Genomic DNA, 23494 nt, shown 5'->3' with positions numbered 1-23494 from the left:
GGTTGTATCAATATAGTAATACAGTAATACGTTTGTTTATCTGATCATTCGGCCAAGGCGAAAATAAACAAGGGGAGGGTATATTTTATCCTCCAAACGATTTGCTACACTCTAGGCAAACATCAACACGTCAGTAAAATCTCAATGCTTGTAGGTTTAATCATTTAAAGATTGCAGATTCTTCAGACCTTGTCGGTTGACTGTTCACCTCTATACGATGTTGGGTTTGTGGCAGTTCGCACCAGAAAGAAAATATGTGTTCACCGAGTGTTGCAATGCCGACGAGATGAACAAAGAGGTCGCTTCGTAAAGTAATTACCACAATGAGAACAATATATAATAATAATTGAAAAACCCGCTGGATTAAAAAAGATCATTGTTCTAGAGCAACCCGATGGTATAAATTATGCGGACACTGCATCCAACTAAACAGTACTGTATTGTTTCAGGACACAAACTGTTGACATATTAAAAAAAATCTAATTAAAAGCAATTTTTTACAGTGTCGTATTAAAATCGGAATTCTTATATACGCGACGTTTACCGGCCGTTCGTTTTTTTTTTAATATATAATCGGTTTAAAAAAAAACTGTATAGGTTTCTTCGGTAGGTAACATATTAGGTAGAGAACAAATTATATACAACACTTAACTGCGGCGGTACATACTTACCTACTCGACGAATGTTATTATCATTATAGCTAGGTATTATTATTATTATTATTAAACTATCGCGGAGACGGAACAAACACCGTGGTTAACTTAACTGTAAAGCGATGAGTGTATACTGTATAAAGATAAAAAAAAACCAGCGCAGGATGGCTGAACTAATGGGTTCAAAAATCGAATGACTACCGAACATAAAGGGAGTGTCGTATACCGTGAAGATCATACCTATATAGGTTTGTATGCGGCAAAAACTAGTTGTCCATAGGTATACCTTACGCAGAATGAGTTAAAGTGTCATTAGCCAAATACTGGATCGGTTGGCAGCAGCAAAACCCAAAACCTTAACCGTTAGCCGTTATAAACAGTTCGATATTTTGTGCCCGCCAACACATCATTATTGACAAGGTTGATTTTCTTCTTCCGCGGTTGCAATAGTATACATATATATACAATAAAATACAAAACGTTTCGTTTATCGCGCAACAAAGAGTACAATGACAGAAAAATAAAAAGTGTTGATGATGACTGCTGCAGCGCAGTTGTATATTATCATTTGTGACGTTATTGAATTGGTATTCTACATTGGAATACCTTTCGCCCGGCAACTATAGCACGACGTCTCTTGTACTAGCTTTTGGGTGTCTTAGTTTCTAGTCCGCGTTTTCAAACAGAACTGAGACGATGACAATCGGATGGCACATGACTCATTCGCCTACACGGGTAGCATACGTGTTCGTTTAGTGGGAACGCAGGCTCAACAATATTATCTATTTATAGGTATTCGTATATTGTTTTTTTTTTTTTGTGTTTTGCACAATCGAGTGGAAACCCGTTACAAACGTTTTGTTTCCTGCGAAAAACGCAATTTTTTTTTCCTTTATTACTATTCATTTTATTCAACTTTGTATGCAAAACGAAAGTCGTTAGCGATTAATAAATTAGTCTCGGAGTACTGCTATCGTATCACGTCCGGTTGTCGCGCAGCCTCCAATTTTTGTCGGTGAAAATCTTATCGAATACCTAACGTACGAGTTGAGCTAAGTTTTTCATTCGTGACGAACCCGACCACATTACACCTAGTCCGATAATTGTTTGTTTGCTCGTTATAATGTTTTATTCGTTTGTTTGTTTTAGAAAACCGTTTTACCGTTCGGGGCGCCGTATTATTGGTTTCTACAAAGAATGTATCTAAATTAAAAATCACATTAAAAATATAGTGTCACTTTGCATTTCCAGATTTCTCATAAGTTTTTTGCTCGTTTAAACAATTTAGTGTGTAATAACTGTTTTCAAACAAAAGTCGTAGAAACGGTTTGTGCCACATTTAACGCTTTACCCTATCTGTTGTATAAGATCAGTATGTTTGTTGCATTACATGTTTATGTATTTTTTGACGTTACCCTAAAAACATGGCGTCGTCTTCGAACGGTTGTAATTATTTTCGCCAAGATATTTGGCCTTCGTCACACTTTAAGATTTGTGAAAACGCCTTGGAAAATACCAGAGTGCAGTTATTGTCTATAAGCCGTTGATTGCGACGGCGGAACCAAACTGTAAGACTGACTGGATTAGCTCTTATATTGGAAACCAAACGCATCAGGAATGGTTTAACCAAAAAATTCGTTGTAATTGAGATTAACCAATAGACACTATATAGGCACAGCGATCGAGGTCTAGGAAAAAATACAAATATTATATTTTTTATATAAGGCAATAGTAAGGATGAACTATAGGGCGTACCAATGGATTTAAATCCGTCTGCAGCCCTATGGTATTCGTTGTACTATTACACAGCTGAATAATTCAATAGTTATTAGGAAATGTTTGAATACACAACAGTATAATACCAATTCTTTGTAGTACTAATATAAATGTTAACTTTGTCGTTTGTTATTTTTATTATTTTTACAAAAATTGTTAAAATCATTTTAGCTCAAATGCGAAGTGAGAAGATACACGTTTTATTTTCCGCAACGTGTATTATAAATGGCTGTATTAAATAAATCTCTGTCCAAAAACAAGTATATAACAAGATATATTCTCTGAAGGTCATAGGAGTTTTTTTGGTTTTAAATTTAAACCTTTAAGTGGATTATATGGAAAACCAATACCATCGAGTTGTCGTTAACTCGGAAGGCTTCTTCGTTGAAAATACATATTATTGGTGAGGTCAATTTAAGGGCTTATCTTTTGAAACCAATAATAAATAAATTGTAGTACAAGGCCGTTTAATTCAATTAGTTTCACTCTCGAAGCATTTGCTCAATGTATCCATTACACGACGCTATTGACGTCGTAGACGTTTTGCCGACAGCTGTTGGACTTACACAATTTTATAATAGCCATTATACCTATTATTCGAATATTTTTCAATCTACTCCAAAGGATCTATGCGTTGTTGTACTAAAAATATACTGAGCAGTGAGCATTATTAGCTTACAAGTGATTCTTTGTACACTAGTTTGAACAAGTTTTGACTGTGATACCATACAAATCAAATAAAACATATTTTTCAAGATTAAACATTGTACTTTTTTTTCAGCTGAGTAACAAGACTGTGATGTATTTAGTATGGAACGATAAGTATTTACATAAATTAACTGGTTGTTATTATAGTCGTAGTAGATGACCTTAGAATACAACTATTAGCTATGTGTCAGTCTGCTTATACGAGCCGTGTTCTTCCTGAAAATATTGTGCAGCGAAACTAAAAACTTTTCTTCACAAAATAATAATAATAAGTATAATTATTATAGTATATAATATACTATAATAAAATAAGTTGTTGATAAGAAGCTACTATATAGCTAATAGTGGTCTCTATCTATCTCTCATAATACAAAAATGTATCATAAAACAAATATTAATGATCGATATTTTATTTCTGGTCATTATTAAACCTGTCACTGCATGGTTTTTTTTATCCGAAAATAAATTTGTGCTTTCAATGTACTCTATAGGTACTACTTAAAAAAATGAAAAAAAGAAGTTTGTTCAGTTTTAGTTTCGTGGAAAACGGCAAATGTTGAATTGTTCCAAATATGGAACATTGTGTATAAAAAAATCTGTATTTTTTAGCACTATATAATATTTTTCTTCTTTAGTAATCAACCCTTAAGGTTGGTTATACAGCATTCTTCCATACTCCCTCCACTCTTCTCTGTTACTGGCCATTCTTCTCTCTTCATGCTGTTGACTTGGAAGTATAATATTATTCCTGTTTATTTTTAATCGTTCCATTATGCAGTGAAAGGTTGTAATAAAAACTGATAGCCAACTTTGGCATCTTTGTAACATTAAAATATATTTAAATATTAAAACGTCATGTAGTTGTTTTTGTAAAATTTACCATTTATTATTAGTTTACAAAAGTAACCTTCCCGAAGTATGTATAGTGTTTTCGCTATGCGCTATGCTTGCGTCGGAGAGAATAAGTTCATATTTTATTTATAAACTTAAACATATTAATATAACAAAGCTTTTCTCCAAACTCAAGTCGCCAAGTTCACTTGGCCGACCCCATGTAGTTGGGAGTGTAAGGCGCAGACGAAGAAGAAGAATTTCTTTCACTTATTTAATACATTTTTTGTCTAGGAATTTCGTTTACCGTGTTTATCGTTGTAGAATTTTCTCGAGTAAATTTATTTTGACGTTTTGCGCGTGATCAAGTTTCTTTATTAAAAATGTATCAAGTACCCTACCTATGCATACATAATAGTATTTTGTTTTGAGTAATCAAAAACAGCGATTGTTGTGCGTTCCGTACGTAACCGCTTACATGCTCACGGGTATACTCTTTTTGTTTTGTTTCACTTTCCCTTTGACGGACAGACGTCGAGGTGGAGTTATTAATTTTCTCATTTTCATAAAATATAATACATTATTCGCATATATGAATAATATATATTTTCCGATTTTACACGGTGTGCCGGCCGGGTGAAATTCATTTATTCCTCGGACATATTATTTTTTTTTTTACATGCACCGCAGCAGGCGAACGCGTTGCAAATACCACTTTTTTTTTGGCTTTCCTACATACAAGTGTTGTTTTTCTTGTTATTATTATTATTATTTTTAAATCCGTGTCGGAACGTGCAACCTTAATGTCTGTCAAAAGGGCGCGTTAGCTCCATTTTTAACGGTACCGCTTCGAACGGCCCGCGAAACGCAGTTTACACTCATTTAATAGGTAATATTATTTTCGTTATGTATTTAGGTAACAATAATTAGTTAACTCGGTGTGTATGTGTCGGTATGCAAGCAAATCGGTTGTTAAAAACCCCTGGTCACGGACATAACACGATGTGTGGAAATTATTATTGACACGTATATTGGTACGGTTAGACCGCCACCTACAGGTAGTTACTTCTTATGATAATGCATTATTAATAAACGGCCGGCACAATTTATTAGTCCTTGAAGTTATTTTCATGTATATTTAGAAAAACACTACTTTATTTAGTAATCTTAATTGTATTAATAATTTTGAATAGTTTTCGTACTACTTGTAATAATCATTTATAATCACGTCATTATGTAGTTGTTTGTTTTATTGTTTGTAACCGTCAAAGCTCACCGACTAAGAGTCATGAAAGCTACTGCGTAATTCTTGAACATATTAGTAAAAAATTAATTTGTTATATTAAATGGTAAGATTATATGTTTAACACTCAATAGATTCAGTCGAGACCGTGGTACATAGGTTTCCTTGTGAATCACCTTGGTGAATCATTTGGAGGTACATATTTCCGTCAGTTCCGTACGTATGAATAATTAAAATAAACATTATTTTTCTTTTATTAATTTAAATTTGTGATAGTTCTTATTGACATTTTCTTAATTATACATAAAAGTAAATTATTGTTTTTTTATTATACTGTCAATTATATTTACATAACGTGATCAAATTTACAAACCCTGTTCAATATATTCGGTTCCGGTTTATTTCAATAGAATAAAATATATAGCCATTTTATGTTATTATTTTTATGTGTTCATTCATTTTTTTTATGACAACATTATTTTGTTTGGTTTAAACTTAATTAGGACGTTGGTTTTAATTTAGTTTAATAATATAAAGGTAGGGCAATATTACTAAATATTTTTAACTGTGAACAAGTAAACAACAACGAAAAATTAGTTCGGTAGTTAAATATATTTTCTTGATAGGTATACTTGATTTAAATATATAATCTAAGTTGTGTAGCTGAAAAAAAATTAATATGTAATCAAATCTGAATTTCATTTAACTATGAATACAAAAATAATATAAAGTTTTTTTTTTTATTAATGCGACTAGTATTTGAGACAGACTGTTTAACTAAATACTAACTTACTAAATAGTCACATCACTCAACAGTATACAGACACAGCGTTTAGGCTATACACAACACAAGGCCTGCGAATAATGGCAATAATTGACTTAATGGCCCACAGCCTAAAGTCCGAACCGAAAAATACCTATACATCTGGCGTAGTGTCAAATTGTATTTAATTTATTTATTACAATTTAATGGAGCTAGTGGAGCTAGCATAATGTTTATGATTTTTAGTAGTAAGAGCCTCCTATATATGTATATATAGGAATAGTTTCAGTATTTAAAGTGTGCATTGCAGGCTTGTGGCATACCAGTGGAACTTAATCTGGTAGTGGCCCTATGGTATTTCATTATATAATTATACCGTTCAATAATCTAATAAACATAATAAAATGTTATAACAGTTTATTGTTTGTCGTGTACACTTTATTAAAATATAACTGCGGTGCGGCTCTACGCTGTGATTATGAATTAGACAAAAAATCAACGTTTAAATTGTTTTATTGGATAACCGATAACACCATGAAACATGTTTGTTTTAAATATTTGTCAAAATTCAGATAAAGAATAAAATTGTCAAATAAATTGTTGATTAAGATAAATCGTGATCTACAAGATAAATGAGTATTATTACTTAATCATTACTAACTAATGGAGTGAAATATTAAACAAATAATGATTTAATAAATTGATAAACAAAAATTATATCAGGAAACATTAGTATACTTAATGGTATGCATAATTAAATCATCAATTAACGGTTAAAAATGTATTAATTATTGAAAAGATAACGTACATCAATAAATTCAATTTTAGTAGATTAGAATTTTACTCGCTTCTGATTAAAATTATAACTTTGATAACAAATATTAAACATTGTAAATGTTCACTGATTATAAATCGTTGATCATTAATCAGAAAGATGTGTTTTGACCTACTCTGGTTTGGGGTCGTATAATATTGACATACATCACTAATTGCCTATGTTTGTTTTGACTAGTTGCAACGTTAACTACTATTTCTTGTGCAGGCTTCCAACTTCTTTCTTTACCGTCGCGTCTGTGTTATTGGGCGGAACAAATCTTATGAGCAATGATAATACACCGACCGCTATTCCGCGACGAGATGGTAAAAAAAAAAAGCGTTATCGGTATTTGAATTTATTTTGTAAATCCGACGGAATATATACAAGCCTTAAGTGAAGATTAAAAATATTGTGTACACATTGTTGACCGTCTAGCTGTCTGCGGTCGTCGAGATCAGGTTTCTTAGGACTTCCTGTGGTCGTTCAGGAAGGTCCTAAGATTTCCATTGGTTCAGTGAAAGGTTCACCCCCCTCGACACGATACGTCTTGTGCATGTGAAATTGCGCGGGTCTTTAAGTAATAACACATTTTTAAACAAAACAAAAATCCAAAAGAATGCATATAAATGTATGTACATTTTATCGAGTACCGCGGTCGATTTTTTACACGCCGTACCGACGATTTTTAATGCAAAAACTGTTTTACCGTTCAATACTATTACATTGTATTATTACTTTGGTAGGTATACATTATTATTAAAATGCATACCTACAGTCTACAGAAAACCAAAACTAACGCGACGTGCGATTATTTTAACGGCGAAGCCCACGTTAAAAATTCTTGTTTTTTTAATTTTTTAATTTTGTATATTATTTTGCTTAGTTAATACTTAATAGGTCAACGCCGAGTAGCGGTGCGCGGACCTATTATATTATTATTATTATTATTATGTTATTTGGTAAGCACAGCTGAGCACCGCCTCCTTATGTAGAAACATTACGCCGTCGCCCGAGCATGAAATGTATTATTGTAAATGTATACATATATAATATTACTCCACGTATGTTGGATAATAATATGATATTGCTTTTTTTCAATCTCCATTAAAAATCTGCCTCATCTCGCAGGTATAGGTACGCGGTGTGACGCGTCATTAATTTATTCTTTTTCACCCTTTATACCTTAATGGTTAGTTTTCTCGGCTCGTCCTTTTACCTACACCTATCTTATACTCTCTTGGTTCGCCTGAGTTCTTTGTCCGTTCGGCGGACGCACGTTTCTTTACCAACAGATATCAATTTATGGTATCCACTCGTCATAACGCAATACTACACTGGACGGTACAAAGAAACGACGGTTGAATTCATAATAATCATAGTACTATGTTGGAACATAATATTAGATGGCACCGAAAGCATATAAATATTTACGTTTTTGGGTGCACTGTGTCCTCGGTGTAAGATTAGTGTGGTCAGGTAGGTACATTTCAAAAATGAATATAGTAAATATATACAAGTTGTATAATACAACGCATTACCGATGTACCTACACTTTGAATCGCATACTTGAAGTTGAAATACTTGGGCATTCTAGTGTTATAAAATATAAATTCAACAGTGTGCAGCTATAATTCATAAATATTATTTAGATACATAATTGGAAAACAGGTTTTAGCCGTTAAAAGTTATAAACAATTTTTAAGAAATAAAAAGTAATATTTATGTTGAAAACCGGTAGTGTTTGATATAAAAGAATGGGGAGAAAGATCTAAAAATGTTTTAAGTTCGTTTATTATAGAAGGTAAAAAAAAGTGGCGCAAACATCCGAACAATTTGATGAAGAAATTTAAATACTATTTTCTTATTGGAAAAAGATTTGCTTAAATTTACAAAAAATCATATTTTATAAATATTTTAAGTACGTTTTCTATAATATTTTATGTAAATTAATTTTAATAATATTAATTAATTAAATTGCTTCTATTAATAACTATTTTCGTCGTTTTTAATTTCCAATTATATGGTTTATTAATCATAAAAAACCTATTTAGTTTTAGAAATTTTAAAACTTGCATGGACTTAATACATTTTTTAACTAATCGTAGATTATTATTAAAGAGTATAATTTTATAGATATTTTCATAAAATATAAACAAAAAAATTGTATAATTATTATAAACTTTATATTAACGAATGGTCATTGGAACAGTTTGTTGGAGGGTGTAGGGAAGTTCAAATTCGTCCAAACTCTGTTAGGCATCTCCCTCTGTTTCCATTTTAATTATTACTAAAATTCTTAGTGAGCTTTAAACATTTTTTAATTTAAATCGTTTTACTACCGTAGACTTATTATTCACTTAATAATATATTGTATTGTATTTTTTTTTAAGTCTGGCCGGCCGCTTAATTTCTCTATATTCTGACAAGATGGTGTTTATAGACAAAGCGAAAAGAGACTCTCGAATCGGTAAATTATGCATTTTTAAAATGTTTTGGAACAATTACCCGGAACCGGTGCGGGCACACTACATTTTTTCCACGTTATATTATATCAATCAGTTTTGCATAACCACGTGGAAACATCAGCTGTCGATAGCCTATTGAATGACGAACAATGGATAAAGTCAACGATCGGTTGTCACTTATTAGTTTAAGTCATAGCCCAATAATATAGTTTATAATATCATATTATTATGTCTCGTCTATTGATTTTTAACGGTTTTATTTACATACACAGTATTTTTCTTGTCATACTCCCATGCTACGCGCATGTATCATTTGTTGTATATTGCATTTGTTACGGTGGCATAATATATTATCCCCAATTCAAACTGACCACATTCTTATTATTCTTGATATAATAATACGTATAGCTATAAAGCTATAACATATTATGTTGTTAGAGTTTACCTACTACGACTTTTTACTATGTTTAACCGGTCAGTTCAATAATAAACATTATATTACGATGTCAACTTGTGTTCGATCAAGATCCAAAACGACCTTTTAAATTATGCGCGTTGCAAGATACTAAACGATAAAAGTCAATTTTGATTATTTATCATCTGTTATACAATTCTAGATTTGCAAAAGCATTTAATCGGGTACTACACGCTATTACGTATTATTTGCAGTCATCAGGAAAAAAAAATGATTGAAAATATTCACTATTAATTTATTAATAATGTGTTTTATAATTAATTTTTTTTTGCGGAATTTTTCTTAATTATTTTTATTTTAATACTGTTTTTTTTTAGGTTTTAAAAATATGCTGTATGCAGGTGTGAATATTTTATGGTTCTTTATTTTCATACTTTGATCCTTTATTCGCAGTCATATTATTTTTGATTTATTTTGGTTGAAATTGCATATTGTTAATTTTTATTTTAACGCTAAAAATAAATGTGCATCGTTCACGCCTATATCATTGATATATTTTTTTTTTATCTAATTAAATTTACTGTTCATTTGTGTTTAACACAATTACGTTTAATTTTTTACTTCATATAAACCTAAAACCAACGGTGACGTTGTAATCATTCAATTCCTATTGTATTGATCTTTTTAACATAATGGCAATACGATATTTTCCAGATGTAAAAGAAAAAAAAAAACAACAAAAAGTGCTCGGCCGACAAAAAACAGACCATCGTTTGAAGTATATCAACCGTGGTTTTGTGTTATCTGCAAAAAATAGTCTACGTTTTCAAGTGGCATCCGTCATATTGTTTTATGTTGACTATTCTAGAAAATATAATATGGGATACGCCCTGTTTTAAATAACAAACTGGCTTTTGATGTCTTGTTTCAAGTGTTTAGACCTTAGAGCCTAGTATATTCTTGCGGAAGTGACTTTATTTTTTAACCGACTTCAGACCGTTCACTCCGGACCGACGGAAGTCGGAACAAAAATCGGTCAGACACATGGGCAATGTTTGCAATTATTAATAAATCTACAGCAATGGCTATTATTACAATGTGTAACACGATTGAATTCGGTCAAGTCCGTGGGAACCGTGAGAACCCGAACAGTATCGACGAGGAACACCATTGTCCGTACCGGAGATAATCCCGGATCGGCTGACAGACTCGCAACAACGGTAATAATAAGAAATTTACTGTAAGAAAAAAATGGATAAAAAATGTCTGGTGACACAAGGCGTACGGCGTGGCAGACGGACACGAGCGCAGACGGCACGGCACGAGATCGGCGACGTTCGCACTCCGCTTGGTTTTCTAGAAGATGAAAGTGGGTCAGCAGTGTTAAAAATATAATGTATACCTATTCCGTGTACTACAGCTCTACCTTAATAGTAGTGGGTACCTATTTTACTCTTGACTACTCTCCAAACAACACCGTCGTTTGCTAAGCGCGCGTGCATTCCGAGTGAATGGGTTTTTACTTTTTTTTATTATTATTATTTAAATACACAATATTAATATGTAAAATACGTACCGGTAAAACAAACAAATAAAAGAAGAACTACCGGACGAGCGTGGGGTATTAATAGCACTGTATCCGTTTAAGAATTCACTGTTACAAAAAAAAAAAAATTGCATGACCGTAACCGCAGTCGAGGTGGACGCCGAAAAGATGTCGAGAACCAGAGAAAACTCATTTCAAATAAATATGGGCTATATGCTGTAACAATAAGGAAATTATCGTTTTTTATAGCGGTAATACGTTTTTTTCCAAAATTTAGATTGTGGTAAAAAGTTAAAGTCATTCTATCATTAAGTGCTTATAAAGCTATAACAATTATTTATATAGTTATTAATAAATTATATCGAGCAAATATCATTCAAAGTAGAACCAACCGAAAAAAACAAATGGCCCTTTTTTATTATAAACCAGAGACTCCTCGTAATAAGTCAATTTGTGTGGCAACAAAATGTATGTTTACCTGTGTAATTGCAGTATTGTATGCAATTACATAACAGTATTATGATTGCGCCTAATGTATCAACTGTGTTGCATCTACATGTATCCAGCTGTATCGTTTTTTAGAAAAATGGGTTAAATGCGATATTTCAAATAAAATATTTGACATATTTTAGTTTTAATTCAACAATTTTAGTTACTTAGACGTTTTTGATTATTTCTATCAAATAATTGCACTTATATATTTTACACTACTTACATTTACGCTTCTTTTATAATTAAATGCATTTATGATCAAGATTCAGTTTATTGTTATCGACTGCCAGTTAGAACTGATTTTTTTTTGTGTTGTTCGAATGGGTTTTACACTCTTACCGCAATTAAACGTTTATTTTTAATTGATGGTAACGGCGGTGTCTGGTCATGCAGATCAGTAGAGCACCACTTCATTCTCGACTTAAACAAAAAATACGATTGTTGTTTGTAAGTTTTGATTCTATTTTGTAGCTCTGAATAATTACTTTTTACATATTATTTTAAAACACCGAAAACATCTTGCTTAGTTGTCAATCATAGATCCTTGTTAACTGTCTCGATATAGTTGTTTGTTGTAAGCGGTATTAGTTTTTATCATTCTGAATAATTAATTCAAGTGATAACTTATTTATACAGGGTGTCCCTAAAAGTTACAATAGGTCGAAGGGAAAATGGGAATATTTCAACTTTGGTTTTTCTAAATCACTTATTAGATTATAAGAACAAATTCGTTGTATTTACCTTGAACATATATGTTTACAAAAATGTTTTGCACACAATCTAACAACAAACTTCGTATGGCGAGAAAAACCTTGTACAATCAATTCTTAAACTTATTTTATATAAATAATATAAATATTGTCTTTATACAGACGGACTGATTTCGCGCCAAAAACCTTTTGTTTTTTGCGTTTTTTTTTATCAATCCGGTGACTATACAAATATAAGACCACAGAAAAAAAACCCGTTACCCCCCCCCCCCCCCCCCTTCACCAAATAACACCGACTGTGTCCGTCCGAGAGACATAAAAACCCGTTGCCCTTGTCGTGGTTTCCCACTATTATAAAGGCACGTCGGTGCAACCATTGTGTTATCACAAGCTGCAACTTATACGACAACTACTGTCAGCTGTTGCTTATGGCACGCGCCGAGGAGAATGCGTTCGTTTCTGACGGATTCGTGACGTCTGCATTGTTCACGGTCGTTCTCACGGATTAACACATATTATCTTTATCTATTATTTTTACAACACCCGATTTAGTAGGGGAAAAAATCAACACAAGATCCGGTATAAGATGTAACAGTGAATTCGTTGATTCAGAAAAACCTACAACTAAATTATTAATCACACCATCGCCTCTTCGCCAAACCTACATTGGGTTTCTTTAGCGTTTGAGTAATTAGCCATTTCCTAATAAACACTACTCGATGACCGTGAACAATATCATACGCTGTGACGTGTGCTTATGGTATTTACTATGTAATGTACTGTCAGAGTAATTTTTTTTTGTATTGTCCGACCATGAACATTCTCGGACAGTATACCAGGAATTATTATTGTGCGTTTTCGTCGCACGTATTAGGATTTTTGAGTAATAACCGTCTGGTTTTGAAAATAAACCAACATAAAATATTATCACACAGCACTTGTCAAAACGAACGATAACTTCACTGCCAAGTCAAAGCGGAAGTTGAGTTTTTCCAAACCACACGCCACGTTGACCGTGTCGGTCTCAAAAATCCAAATGACAAGACAATATAAATTAAAAGGCTGTGACGTTAACGACCGGTGATCAAATATATTATACTTACTGGTGTTTATTTTTGACAGTGTTGACTCTGATACATCAAGCTTGCTATAAAGCAGCGAAATCACCGGAGTTCGTTCAGTTCAGTTCAGATCAGCTATACATTACGTTTTCCAGACAAATCCGTAACTTATACTTGGAAATGTTTTTATAGGTTACCATATAAAAATATAAAATGTTTTTTTTCTTCACTAGGTTAAAATAATTAATATCGCTTTTGTTGTTAAAAATATTAACAACGATTGTGTATTCTGGTTTCTCAAGGTTTTTGAAAATTCATCACAAAATAATTGCAATAAATAAATGCCAAAAAATAGTGTTTGAATTAGTAAAAGTTCAAATTAATTATTTTTACCTAGTGTTTGTGATGGTTATTTTGAGCGTGAGATTTCACCTTCATTGCTTCATTATTATTTTTTTAATTGTTGCATTCCACTCGACCGACATTACGAATTCCATTCAATATTTAGGACATATCGTGACTTGGTATTCAATTCTAAAAAATATGTATATGTAGGTACGCTACACAAAACGAGTACTATAGGTAAACTATTATTAAATAGTTTCATTTAAGAACACAATATCATCTGTCTACTTATTTCATTTTGTAATAATAATATATGGTTTTTTAGAAATCATTTGGAAATGATACAATCGATAAAATAACCCAATTTTTATTACTCTTGGCCACCATTATTAAACAATACAAGTTTATTTTTTTACTTAGCGTGTTCCAGTCTGATAACATTTAGTACAGTTTCAAGTTCAGAGTTATTTTTAGTTTTTTGTATTTTGTCTTTTTGCTTTCTTACTGTAGTGAACTCGGTCAAAATCGACTAGCCTATTAAAAATAATAATTATAGTTTTGCAAATGTTTTATAATGTGTCATTAGTTATTATTTATTAATCATATTATGCTACTATATTTTATAGTACATACGTTGTGTTATTTTCTGTGTATTAGAGTTTAATGTGTTTAAATCAGATATTTTTATTTTAAATATTAATATACCTAAGCATCAGAGTTGCATCGAGGTAATTTTTAGAAATGATTTCATGCTAACAATTTCAGTATAGTTGTATGCGTTTTATTAAAAAAAAAAAAATACAAATATTATTTTAACATTTATAACTAAATTATTAATATTTGTTTTTAATGGTAAACATAATATTATCATTGTTAAATGTCAATCAAATGTCTTTTGAAAAATGTTCCGACTTGTTTTATATACATGTCCATGACTCACGGTCATGTATAATGTACATTTATTAATTCAGAATTTATACAACGCATTATATCTATTTGTTTTATATTATTCGAATCAAATGACCAGACGTTTTGTCAAACACGGTTTCAATATATTATTTTATGTAATATCGATTTATCTTGCTTAGCACGTAACCAAGAATAACAAACGTAAGAAATCAATAACGACCAAACATCAAATAGGTACAACCAATCGAACTATTCTAGATGTGGGGTTTTCTGTATTGTATTTAATATTTTGTACTGTGAGCATAAATGCAAGTTTGAAATTATTCATAACACTAATACTTTTGAGATTTGACGGATAACTAACAATTTAAATAGCCGAATATTAAATCAATCCATCGGATCAAATACACCTTTGACGGCTAGTTTTCTTATTTTAATATCCAAAATCATATTATTATGTGGTCTATATATACCTATATACTTTTTTAGTAATCCACGAAGAAGCATAAACGTTTTGTTATTCTATAAGCAAACGGAAACCACCGTATTCCAAATGCTGAATTTCATTGATTTATTGCAATTCGCAAAAGAGTATAATGTTTCTTTTAGTAAACAACAGTCAACATCGATTATCCCGGTTTTTTTAAACAATTATATTATTCTTTACGCTCTAGAAATCAAAAATTATTTTGTCCTCGCCACTTCCTTTATGATTTTTTTTTGATTGTACATCAGTTATTCTACAAATTGCACGTAGTATAATATATATTATACCACAGATACTAAAGGATATATCAACGAAGTTAAGCTGACAGACTAAAACTGAACTGATAAAAATTTAAAACAAATTAATGGCCCTTTTGTTTCTGTACACATTCTTATGTTCACCTCAATATTTTGAAGTGTTATTTTTAGTTTTTTCGATATCAAAACTATGTTTATTTTGGAATTTTTCGAAACCGACCATTAACTAATAGTCGTTAATAGTCGCACGTGCGCTTAATGTTAGGTTATGCAATGACCACGACTAAAGTACCTAGTATATTATTGTGTTTTAAAAATCGTGGGAACATATGATAATTACAGTTGTTAACTTGAGCCGACTAAACGTTCGTGTGAATATTTTTTGTCTTCTTCGTGCATTACAAGTGTAGATACTTAATCAACAGCGTTGGCAAGATGAACCATTTAAGGTTACATAGGCGCAGGCGTTTTGCTATTTAATTGTACCGTGTAATAGCTAATAAAAATTAACATACCAACACCGTAGTACTTTTTATAGACAATGAATAACAATTCAATTTGTTTTTAAAACTGAGGTACTTTAACATTGAATTATTGCAATATTAATTAGTTTTATAATGTCAGTACATATGCAGGCATATGCCATATCATTTTTTTTTCGAAGTCCATTGGATAACAATTAAATTTCATGATCTGATGACATTTTTGGCAACAACCGGTAGGAGTGACGACTTCCGGTCACGCGATTGTATCCAATAGAGGACGATCACGTAACCAGGGTCAATATAGATATTAGCATTGAATCTGTTCTTTGTTATAGAGCATATCGCAAATCTGTTAATCTGTTTTATTTCTGTCACGGGTTGGAACGTAGGTTTTTATCAAAATGTTAAATTATTTGTCGAAGGTTCGGTTGTGACCAGATGGATTGTTTTAGTTTACTCAATATTATCGACTCAATAGAACGCCCATCGCTAAGTCATCCGTGTTGAATCGAAACAACGGTGTACTTTGATTTAAATACGGTCGGTTGTAGCGCTGCGGTGAACATTTTGCTCTCACTGTTTTATAACAATTAAATCTACTGTTTCCTCCTGTATTGTTTTATAATTGCGCGTTTTCCATTATTCGATTGCATATCCACAACACCAAGAGAAATTGATATTATTAAATGTTTATTTCTTCAATTGTCACCGAGGCTCTTGTTATTCACGCAAAATTGTTCTGATGAATGGTTTTTTTTATTTTTCAGATGAGAATTTGTCCACGGCTTGTCACCACAATCGAAGATGACTGGCGGTATTGAACAATGTCCGTTATCAGAAATTCTAACACAGCCGTATAGATGAAGTTATATCCGGGGTGGCAAGGTAAATATAAGTACTTTAATTAATCCTGAACACATGTTTTTTATAATACGCTAACGCAGAGTATTACGTTTCAGTTTGGCTCTTGGCGTGCATTTCATTAGTATTTTGTCAAGATGACATTGGTACCAAAGATGCGACCAAAGGGTCCACTATGCCAGAGCAAACGAAATTGTGGGATTTGGGGCTTTCCACGCTTCAAAAACCAACTTCACCCATCGGCGAAGAGCAGATTGAAGACGAATTAACTAATAGTCCTACTACCACAGAAAAAATTGCAGAAAAGCGAAAATTTACCATTCGGCCATCTAAGGACTACGGGGAATCTCGAGAAATATTTACATCGAAAATCAATGAAACAGGCCCATCAACTATTAGGACTAGCATTAGCTCTTCGACAAAAAAATTTAAGGCCTTATTGTCGGCCAGTTTAAATAAATCCGATGCGCCTAATACCGCATCAGAAGATGAAGTCGATTCTACAACTACTTTTGACGGACTTACTAGAAAATCGTTAGGAGATATTACCGAAAGAAAAAACAGGCAGCGTCTCGATGGGTTGAGAGGCGTTACGACCAATAGAGGAAAGGCTCGATTCCAAAACGACCCTGGTACAGAAACACCAGAAATCGTGACAACTCAACGACACAGACGACCGACGAGACTAAAAGTTACCGAACAAAGTTTCAAAGACGATATAGGTTCTACTCTGTTGAATGATGATACATTCGAGGCAACCACAATTATAGACACATCAGAGGACGAACAAAGACCAAAGTTCAAAAAGCCTCCGTTAATAGCAACTCATCATCCAAATTTCGGAACTACTACCGAATCTACACGACGACCGAATCTGAGATTAAATTTGAACTTGAAGCATAAAATTTCTTCTTCAACTCTTAGAACCAGACTTCCCGAGTTGGATATCGTTGAATCTGAGATCGTCGCTCCTACTAACAAAACGCAAGAGTCGCTTACTAACATCCAGTCAAATAGTATTAGACCGATTAAGTTGAGTGCACAGAAATCATCTGTAGCGCACCAGCAGCCGATACCGCCTACAGCGACTGCTTGGGCTCTAGCGTCACTAAAGGCTCCAAACAATACGAATAGAGTTTTCAAAAAACCTTTGAATTTGACAAGTGTACAAGAACCAATAGCTAAAATCAAACCATTTGTCACGTGGTCTTCAAGGTTACAAAAGAATAACGAAGAAAATACAACTACAACCACGGCGTCAAATTTGCAGCGTACCACTGAGTTAAATGATTCTTCGACTGGTGCTCCGCTCAGGGAAACGTCGACCAATTTGAGTTTCACCAGTTCGGTTCCCATAACAACCTCTACGATAACAACGACTACCGGACAAAACTTACTCGAAGATCGAATAGCTAATAACGTTAGCGAAACAACGGTGGTGAAAATCAGCGGTGGCGATACTGATCAGAATAAATACGAAGTTTACGGAACTCAAAAGCCCGAGGTAGAAAATACAACTACCGTTATTGAAACTTTACGGCCACCGACTCCTACGACGTCTTCGGAGTCGCAAGAATCGAGTTTATACCTTGTAACGTCGTACAAATCGATTTTGGAAAACAACAGCACCTCTGAAAGTCCAGCAAAGATTTTCTCGTCACTGGAATCTTCGACTTCGGAAGGAACAACGTTTAAATATCCCGGCGTTCCTGAAAATGACTTCATGTCATCATCAACCGACCGCTCGAAAGTTGAACCAAGCAGCGAACAAATGCCAACGAGCGTAGAACGCGAAACGTCATCTGAAGTGTCCAAGGACTTGAGTAGTACGACTTCGACCGAGTTACCCGAGTATTCGGAATCTTCAGAAGAACCATCGGCCAATAACGCGTCGACGACAACCGAAAAACAAGCAAGCAGTTCTAGTGCAGGTTTTGAGTTTTCTGACGTCAGTCTTGATCATCAAAATCATTCGACTACAACGGAAAAGTATTTGGAGAAAATTAAAACTAAACTGGATGACAAAATAACCGAGTCTACTAATTCCCAAGATTCGTACGAAATGGTCGATTATACTCACCTGTTCACGTCAGAGCGGCCAGTGTCGTCTACCGAAAACGACAACCGAACAAAATCGGCGTCAGAAATATCACCTTCGGGTAAAATAACAAATTTATATTGACTATTTAAAACAAATATACATATGAAGGGCACAGGGGAAAAACGGTAGTAGTCACATTATGAAATTTTTGTTTTTCAAATAGTTTTTTTCAATTTATGCCATTATTTTTTATTTATTTATGTCAATAGACTGTTTAAATAAATAAATGTACTATTAGAGTAGCGTTTAATGTGATTTTTTTTGTTCTCATGTAAGAGGGAGAGGAATTCACGAACTTTGTTTTTGCTATACTCTAAAATTTTCATAATGTGACTACTACCGTTTTTCCTCATATGTATATATCCAATAATTGTATAATATTTATTTTATTCGCAGAAGCTACATCGGAGACCAACGATGAACGCCAGACGTCTTCGCAGGGGCCGCCAAGCTGGTCTTACAGTCCCGACACGTTTTCATTTTCCGACTTCGACTTCAACACGACCGACGGCCACGAAGACTCGGGCGAGGAATTTCAGAAAAACGTCGAAGCGTCTTCGCAGAGTTCCGTATCCTCAAGTGAACAGACCCCGGAGTCGGATCTTTCGGAAAACGATGTCCCCATGTTTGCCAGTTCGACAACCACCACTACTACTACTACAACGTCCACGACGTCGACAACTACACCTAGACCAGAAACGACTCAAACACCTACTACAACGACAACTACACCTAGACCAGAAACGACTCAAACGCCTACCATTCCGACCACTATGATGCCCACGACTACGTCTAGTACTACGACAATTAAACCCAGACCCAAAACTACTGTCCCTCCACCCACTTCTACTACTCCTAAGCCTATTACTACTACTGCACCTATTACTACTACTACCCCTACACCCATTACCACTACTACTCCTACACCTATTACTACAACCTCTCCTCCTACGACTACTCCTACTCCTTATATTATAACAACCACCTCTACCACCGCAAAACCAAGTACGACCACAAGACCCAAGCCAATTACGGTTGTTACGACCACCTCGACGCCCGATGTTGCTGTTGTCCAATCGTATTTAAAAGTGTTGGTTAATTCGACGGCGTATGACGTTTGCGAAAATCAAGACGACCTTAAGGGTGCCATTGTTAAACTCTTCGAGAGTGGCTCTGGAAAGTGAGTTTATTAACCACCGTCGTGATGTTTTAGAACATAAATCATAACCCAATATTAAATATTTACCCTGTTATCTAGTGTGCGTACGGAAGACCAAATTAAATTCCTGAATCTCGACGAACGAAACTGCAATGAACTCGATACTGATAAATATCCAGTCGGAGTCGAGTTTTATTTAATTGGTTCTAATGGCAATTTCAGTACACAAGCTAACGAAGAGTTTATCACTTTACTGGACAATAACAGACTCGATTATAAACTAGATGTAAGTTACAGAAAAGTCTATACATTTAATCAGCATTTTTAAGTTAACATCAATTTAATGTGTTTATTGTTATCTCGGCATATGCGTTTTATTCGTATTAAAAGTTATTCTTTTTATATAGGTGATAGGAGTGGAATTTTTGAAAAAAATGTTAAAGAATGACGAAGTTCATAACGACGAAGAACAGAGTCCTAGGTTGACGGAAGCTATGTACTTGGCTTGTATAGCCGGTGTCTGTACCGTTCTTGTATTGATATTGGTGAGTTAAATAAAAAAATACTTAAGTCTGCCAAGCGTAAGGGATTTGGCGTTGAACTAAATCTTACTTAGCTTGGAAAAACGGTGTTAATAATTAAAATGTTGTTACTTCATAAACATGCATGAATATTAATTTATGTATGCACTTTATTGTGTACATACATTTAGATGCGTCTGAATATCAAAAATAAACAATTTAAGATCAGAGATGTTAGCCTTTGGTAATTACTTTTAGATTTATTAACGTATGCACGTTTTTTGTCTAGCTTGTCGTCCGCAAACGCCAAAAAAGGTTCAACTACGGGCAAAGGTGCACGCCGGTGTCTTTGGACGATTACAGCATGGATAACATTTCGGTTTACAATAGCGTGAGAAGAAAAGGAGCTCTGAGGGCATCAAAACGGTCTTATGGAAATCCGGCTTTCGACGACCCCGTATGTATTTTTCGAACAATCAATATTTGTGATTATTGTGTTTTACAGCGCAATTATATTGTGTTTCGATAGTAATTTGACAAACTCATTATCGTCGAATAACGCGATTATTATGGTAAATACGGATTAGAGAACTTCAGGCACAATGTATTGTTTATCGTTAACGAATCGATAACAATATTCTATTATGTAGGTCGTCCAGATAAAGTTGACGTATGTTCATACTAGATTTTTTTTCAATTTAATATTATTATGTTAAACTCCGGCGATAGTCGCGTCCAGTCCATTGATGTTATTTGGGCAACCGTTTTCATACATAATATACTCCTCGCCGAGATAACCAAACGGTAATCGCTTTCGACGTTGTTGGTGTTATTTCCGACGACGTCCGCCGCGGTGATTCACTATATTGTATTATGACAATATTTGCTGTGTGCTCATCAAATAGACACACTACGATGGTCAAATGTTAGCGCGTTTTTTAATCGTTGTCTCATCGCTGCACCACCGTATCCGTGTGTGTACTCAAAGATTGTCGTTGGAAATATCACCGACTGTTGTCTGATGTGGTAAAGCAACGGCGGCTGAAATTATACGTACTACGGTATAGAACCACGCGACACTACTATTGAAGTCGATTAAACACGGTCGATATAGCTGTTGAAATTAAGATATCTCCCACCACTCGTCCGGATTATCGGACCGTTACCGTACGGGTTTCGTTGCTTGGCACACGGCGTTCGAAATAAAAGGTCGCCCGTATTGATAACATTTTACCGGCTACTTGTAGAGCGAGCGCGTCACATGCGAGTGTACATCTAGATGCGCTAAATAATCATTACCATCAGCACCGACCGTGTGAACGTGTGTCGCCGCGGCGTTCGGGATGGATTAAAATATTATTCTCCAGTCGGTTCGTGTCACGTTCGGCGTACACGGCCATCGTCGGCTGCCACGCGATCGGCATTCCTGTAGGAATTTCCATCCGGATCCCACGGGAGAGCGGCCGCCGCCAGTATGTGTTGCTGGCGTTGTTTCCGGCCGAAATACTGCCGGACGGTGCCGGCCAGACGGGACAGCAGGCTCAGCAGGTTCAGCAGGTCCAGCCGGAACAACAGTAGGCGATGGAGTATTTTCACGATTTTCAACAAAGACGTAGGCGTTACCGGCTGTTATTTTTTATTGCCCCTTTTTCAAATTGTCGTACCTAACGCGAAACGTACACGGTATCTCGACTTATATTTATGTTTCTATGTTTTTGTTTGTTGTGCAGACTGCGGTTTCGCATCAGTTGAACTTTGCCGGTCTCGCTAGCTTCTCGGAAGACCGACCGGCCATCGACGAAGAGTTCTCCAACATACCGGTGATCACGGTCAAGCCGGACGAACTGCCGGCCGACTGCGAGACCAAGAACCGCTACGCCAACGTGATACCCTTGCCGGAGACCAGAGTCCTCCTGACGCCAAGACCGTCGGCCGGTCCGACCGCAGACTACATAAACGCCAACTTTGTCAAGGTAAACCACAAACAACAATGCCGACCGCAATGAATTTATGTACAACGACCATTCGTCGTGTTTAGGGCTACAAGGGAGCGGACAGGTTCTACATAGCTTGCCAGGCGCCGATGCAGTCCACCGTGCCAGACTTTTGGCAAATGATTTGGGAACAAAACACTAGGGTCATAATGATGGTAACGAGTTTGACCGAAAAAGGAGTGGTAAGTCTATAAATAAACGCATTGTTAAGTCGCCGTTACCCCTTACCCTAAGCAATTGGCTAGAATACACTCGAGGTGGCCGTCGGTACTAGGCAAACTCTCTAGAGGAGACCTCATAACGAGACAAGTGTACGTTAAAGTTTTTACACGGCTGGTTTTTTTTGAGTTTTCTATGGCGTTTGACGTGCTCGAAAGTAGAATTCGGTCATGTAGGCTACTGTAGCAGATGACCCTTGTATGTTCACAAAATTCGAGGAAAAGTAATAAATAAAATAAAATCGCGTACTATTTTTGAACTGAAGCCAAAATACTAATTAGAACAAATTATTGTAAAGTTTTGTTGTTTTCGAATGGTGTAAAAATGTAATAAAATGTCAACTGGCATTTCACTCGGATACACATTGACTATTGTTTTAATGTCCTACCTGAGACATTCATATAATTATGCATAATATTTATGATGAGGCGGTTACGGGGGCGACAAATGTGCTCATAACAATATTTTGGTAAAAAAAAATCATTGTTTTTACAACGAAATAATTGTTTATGCAGCATTTAACAGTCAGCTGTCGCTATTACATTTCACCGGTAAAAAATTACATACAAATTACATAGAATAATAAAACCTACATAGTAAACCTGGTAAACGCAATTCAATTTTCATAAAAGTTTATATTTAAATTCATTGCATAACTGCGTTATTGGTTATATGC

At 34.5% G+C, this 23494-nt stretch overlaps 1 protein-coding gene across 2 annotated transcripts in view; it reads left to right on the top strand.

The window, feature by feature from the left end:
* LOC126846091 (uncharacterized) overlaps positions 1–23494 on the top strand; it is a 34255-nt gene that overhangs the window by 5785 nt on the left and 4976 nt on the right. Inside the window, exons 1-9 of one of the 2 annotated variants that reach the window (XM_050585213.1) lie at positions 16404–16503; positions 16731–16848; positions 16923–18983; positions 19322–20105; positions 20184–20370; positions 20492–20629; positions 20895–21062; positions 22336–22578; positions 22644–22781. In XM_050585213.1, coding sequence (XP_050441170.1) covers positions 16824–16848; positions 16923–18983; positions 19322–20105; positions 20184–20370; positions 20492–20629; positions 20895–21062; positions 22336–22578; positions 22644–22781 — 3744 coding nt within the window. In that variant the 5' untranslated portion in view covers positions 16404–16503; positions 16731–16823. Of the gene's footprint in view, positions 1–16403; positions 16504–16730; positions 16849–16922; positions 18984–19321; positions 20106–20183; positions 20371–20491; positions 20630–20894; positions 21063–22335; positions 22579–22643; positions 22782–23494 lie in introns of those variants that run through there. The other variant, XM_050585212.1, reaches the window with a different exon arrangement.

This window comes from Adelges cooleyi, unplaced genomic scaffold (genome assembly GCF_023614345.1).
Source record: "Adelges cooleyi isolate 19-005CV unplaced genomic scaffold, UGA_ACOO_1.1 ACOO_flye_CR_arks_rails_tigmint_CR_PRNA_9, whole genome shotgun sequence".
Taxonomy (NCBI): domain Eukaryota; kingdom Metazoa; phylum Arthropoda; class Insecta; order Hemiptera; family Adelgidae; genus Adelges; species Adelges cooleyi.
This window is presented reverse-complemented; position numbering and strand designations above follow the sequence as displayed.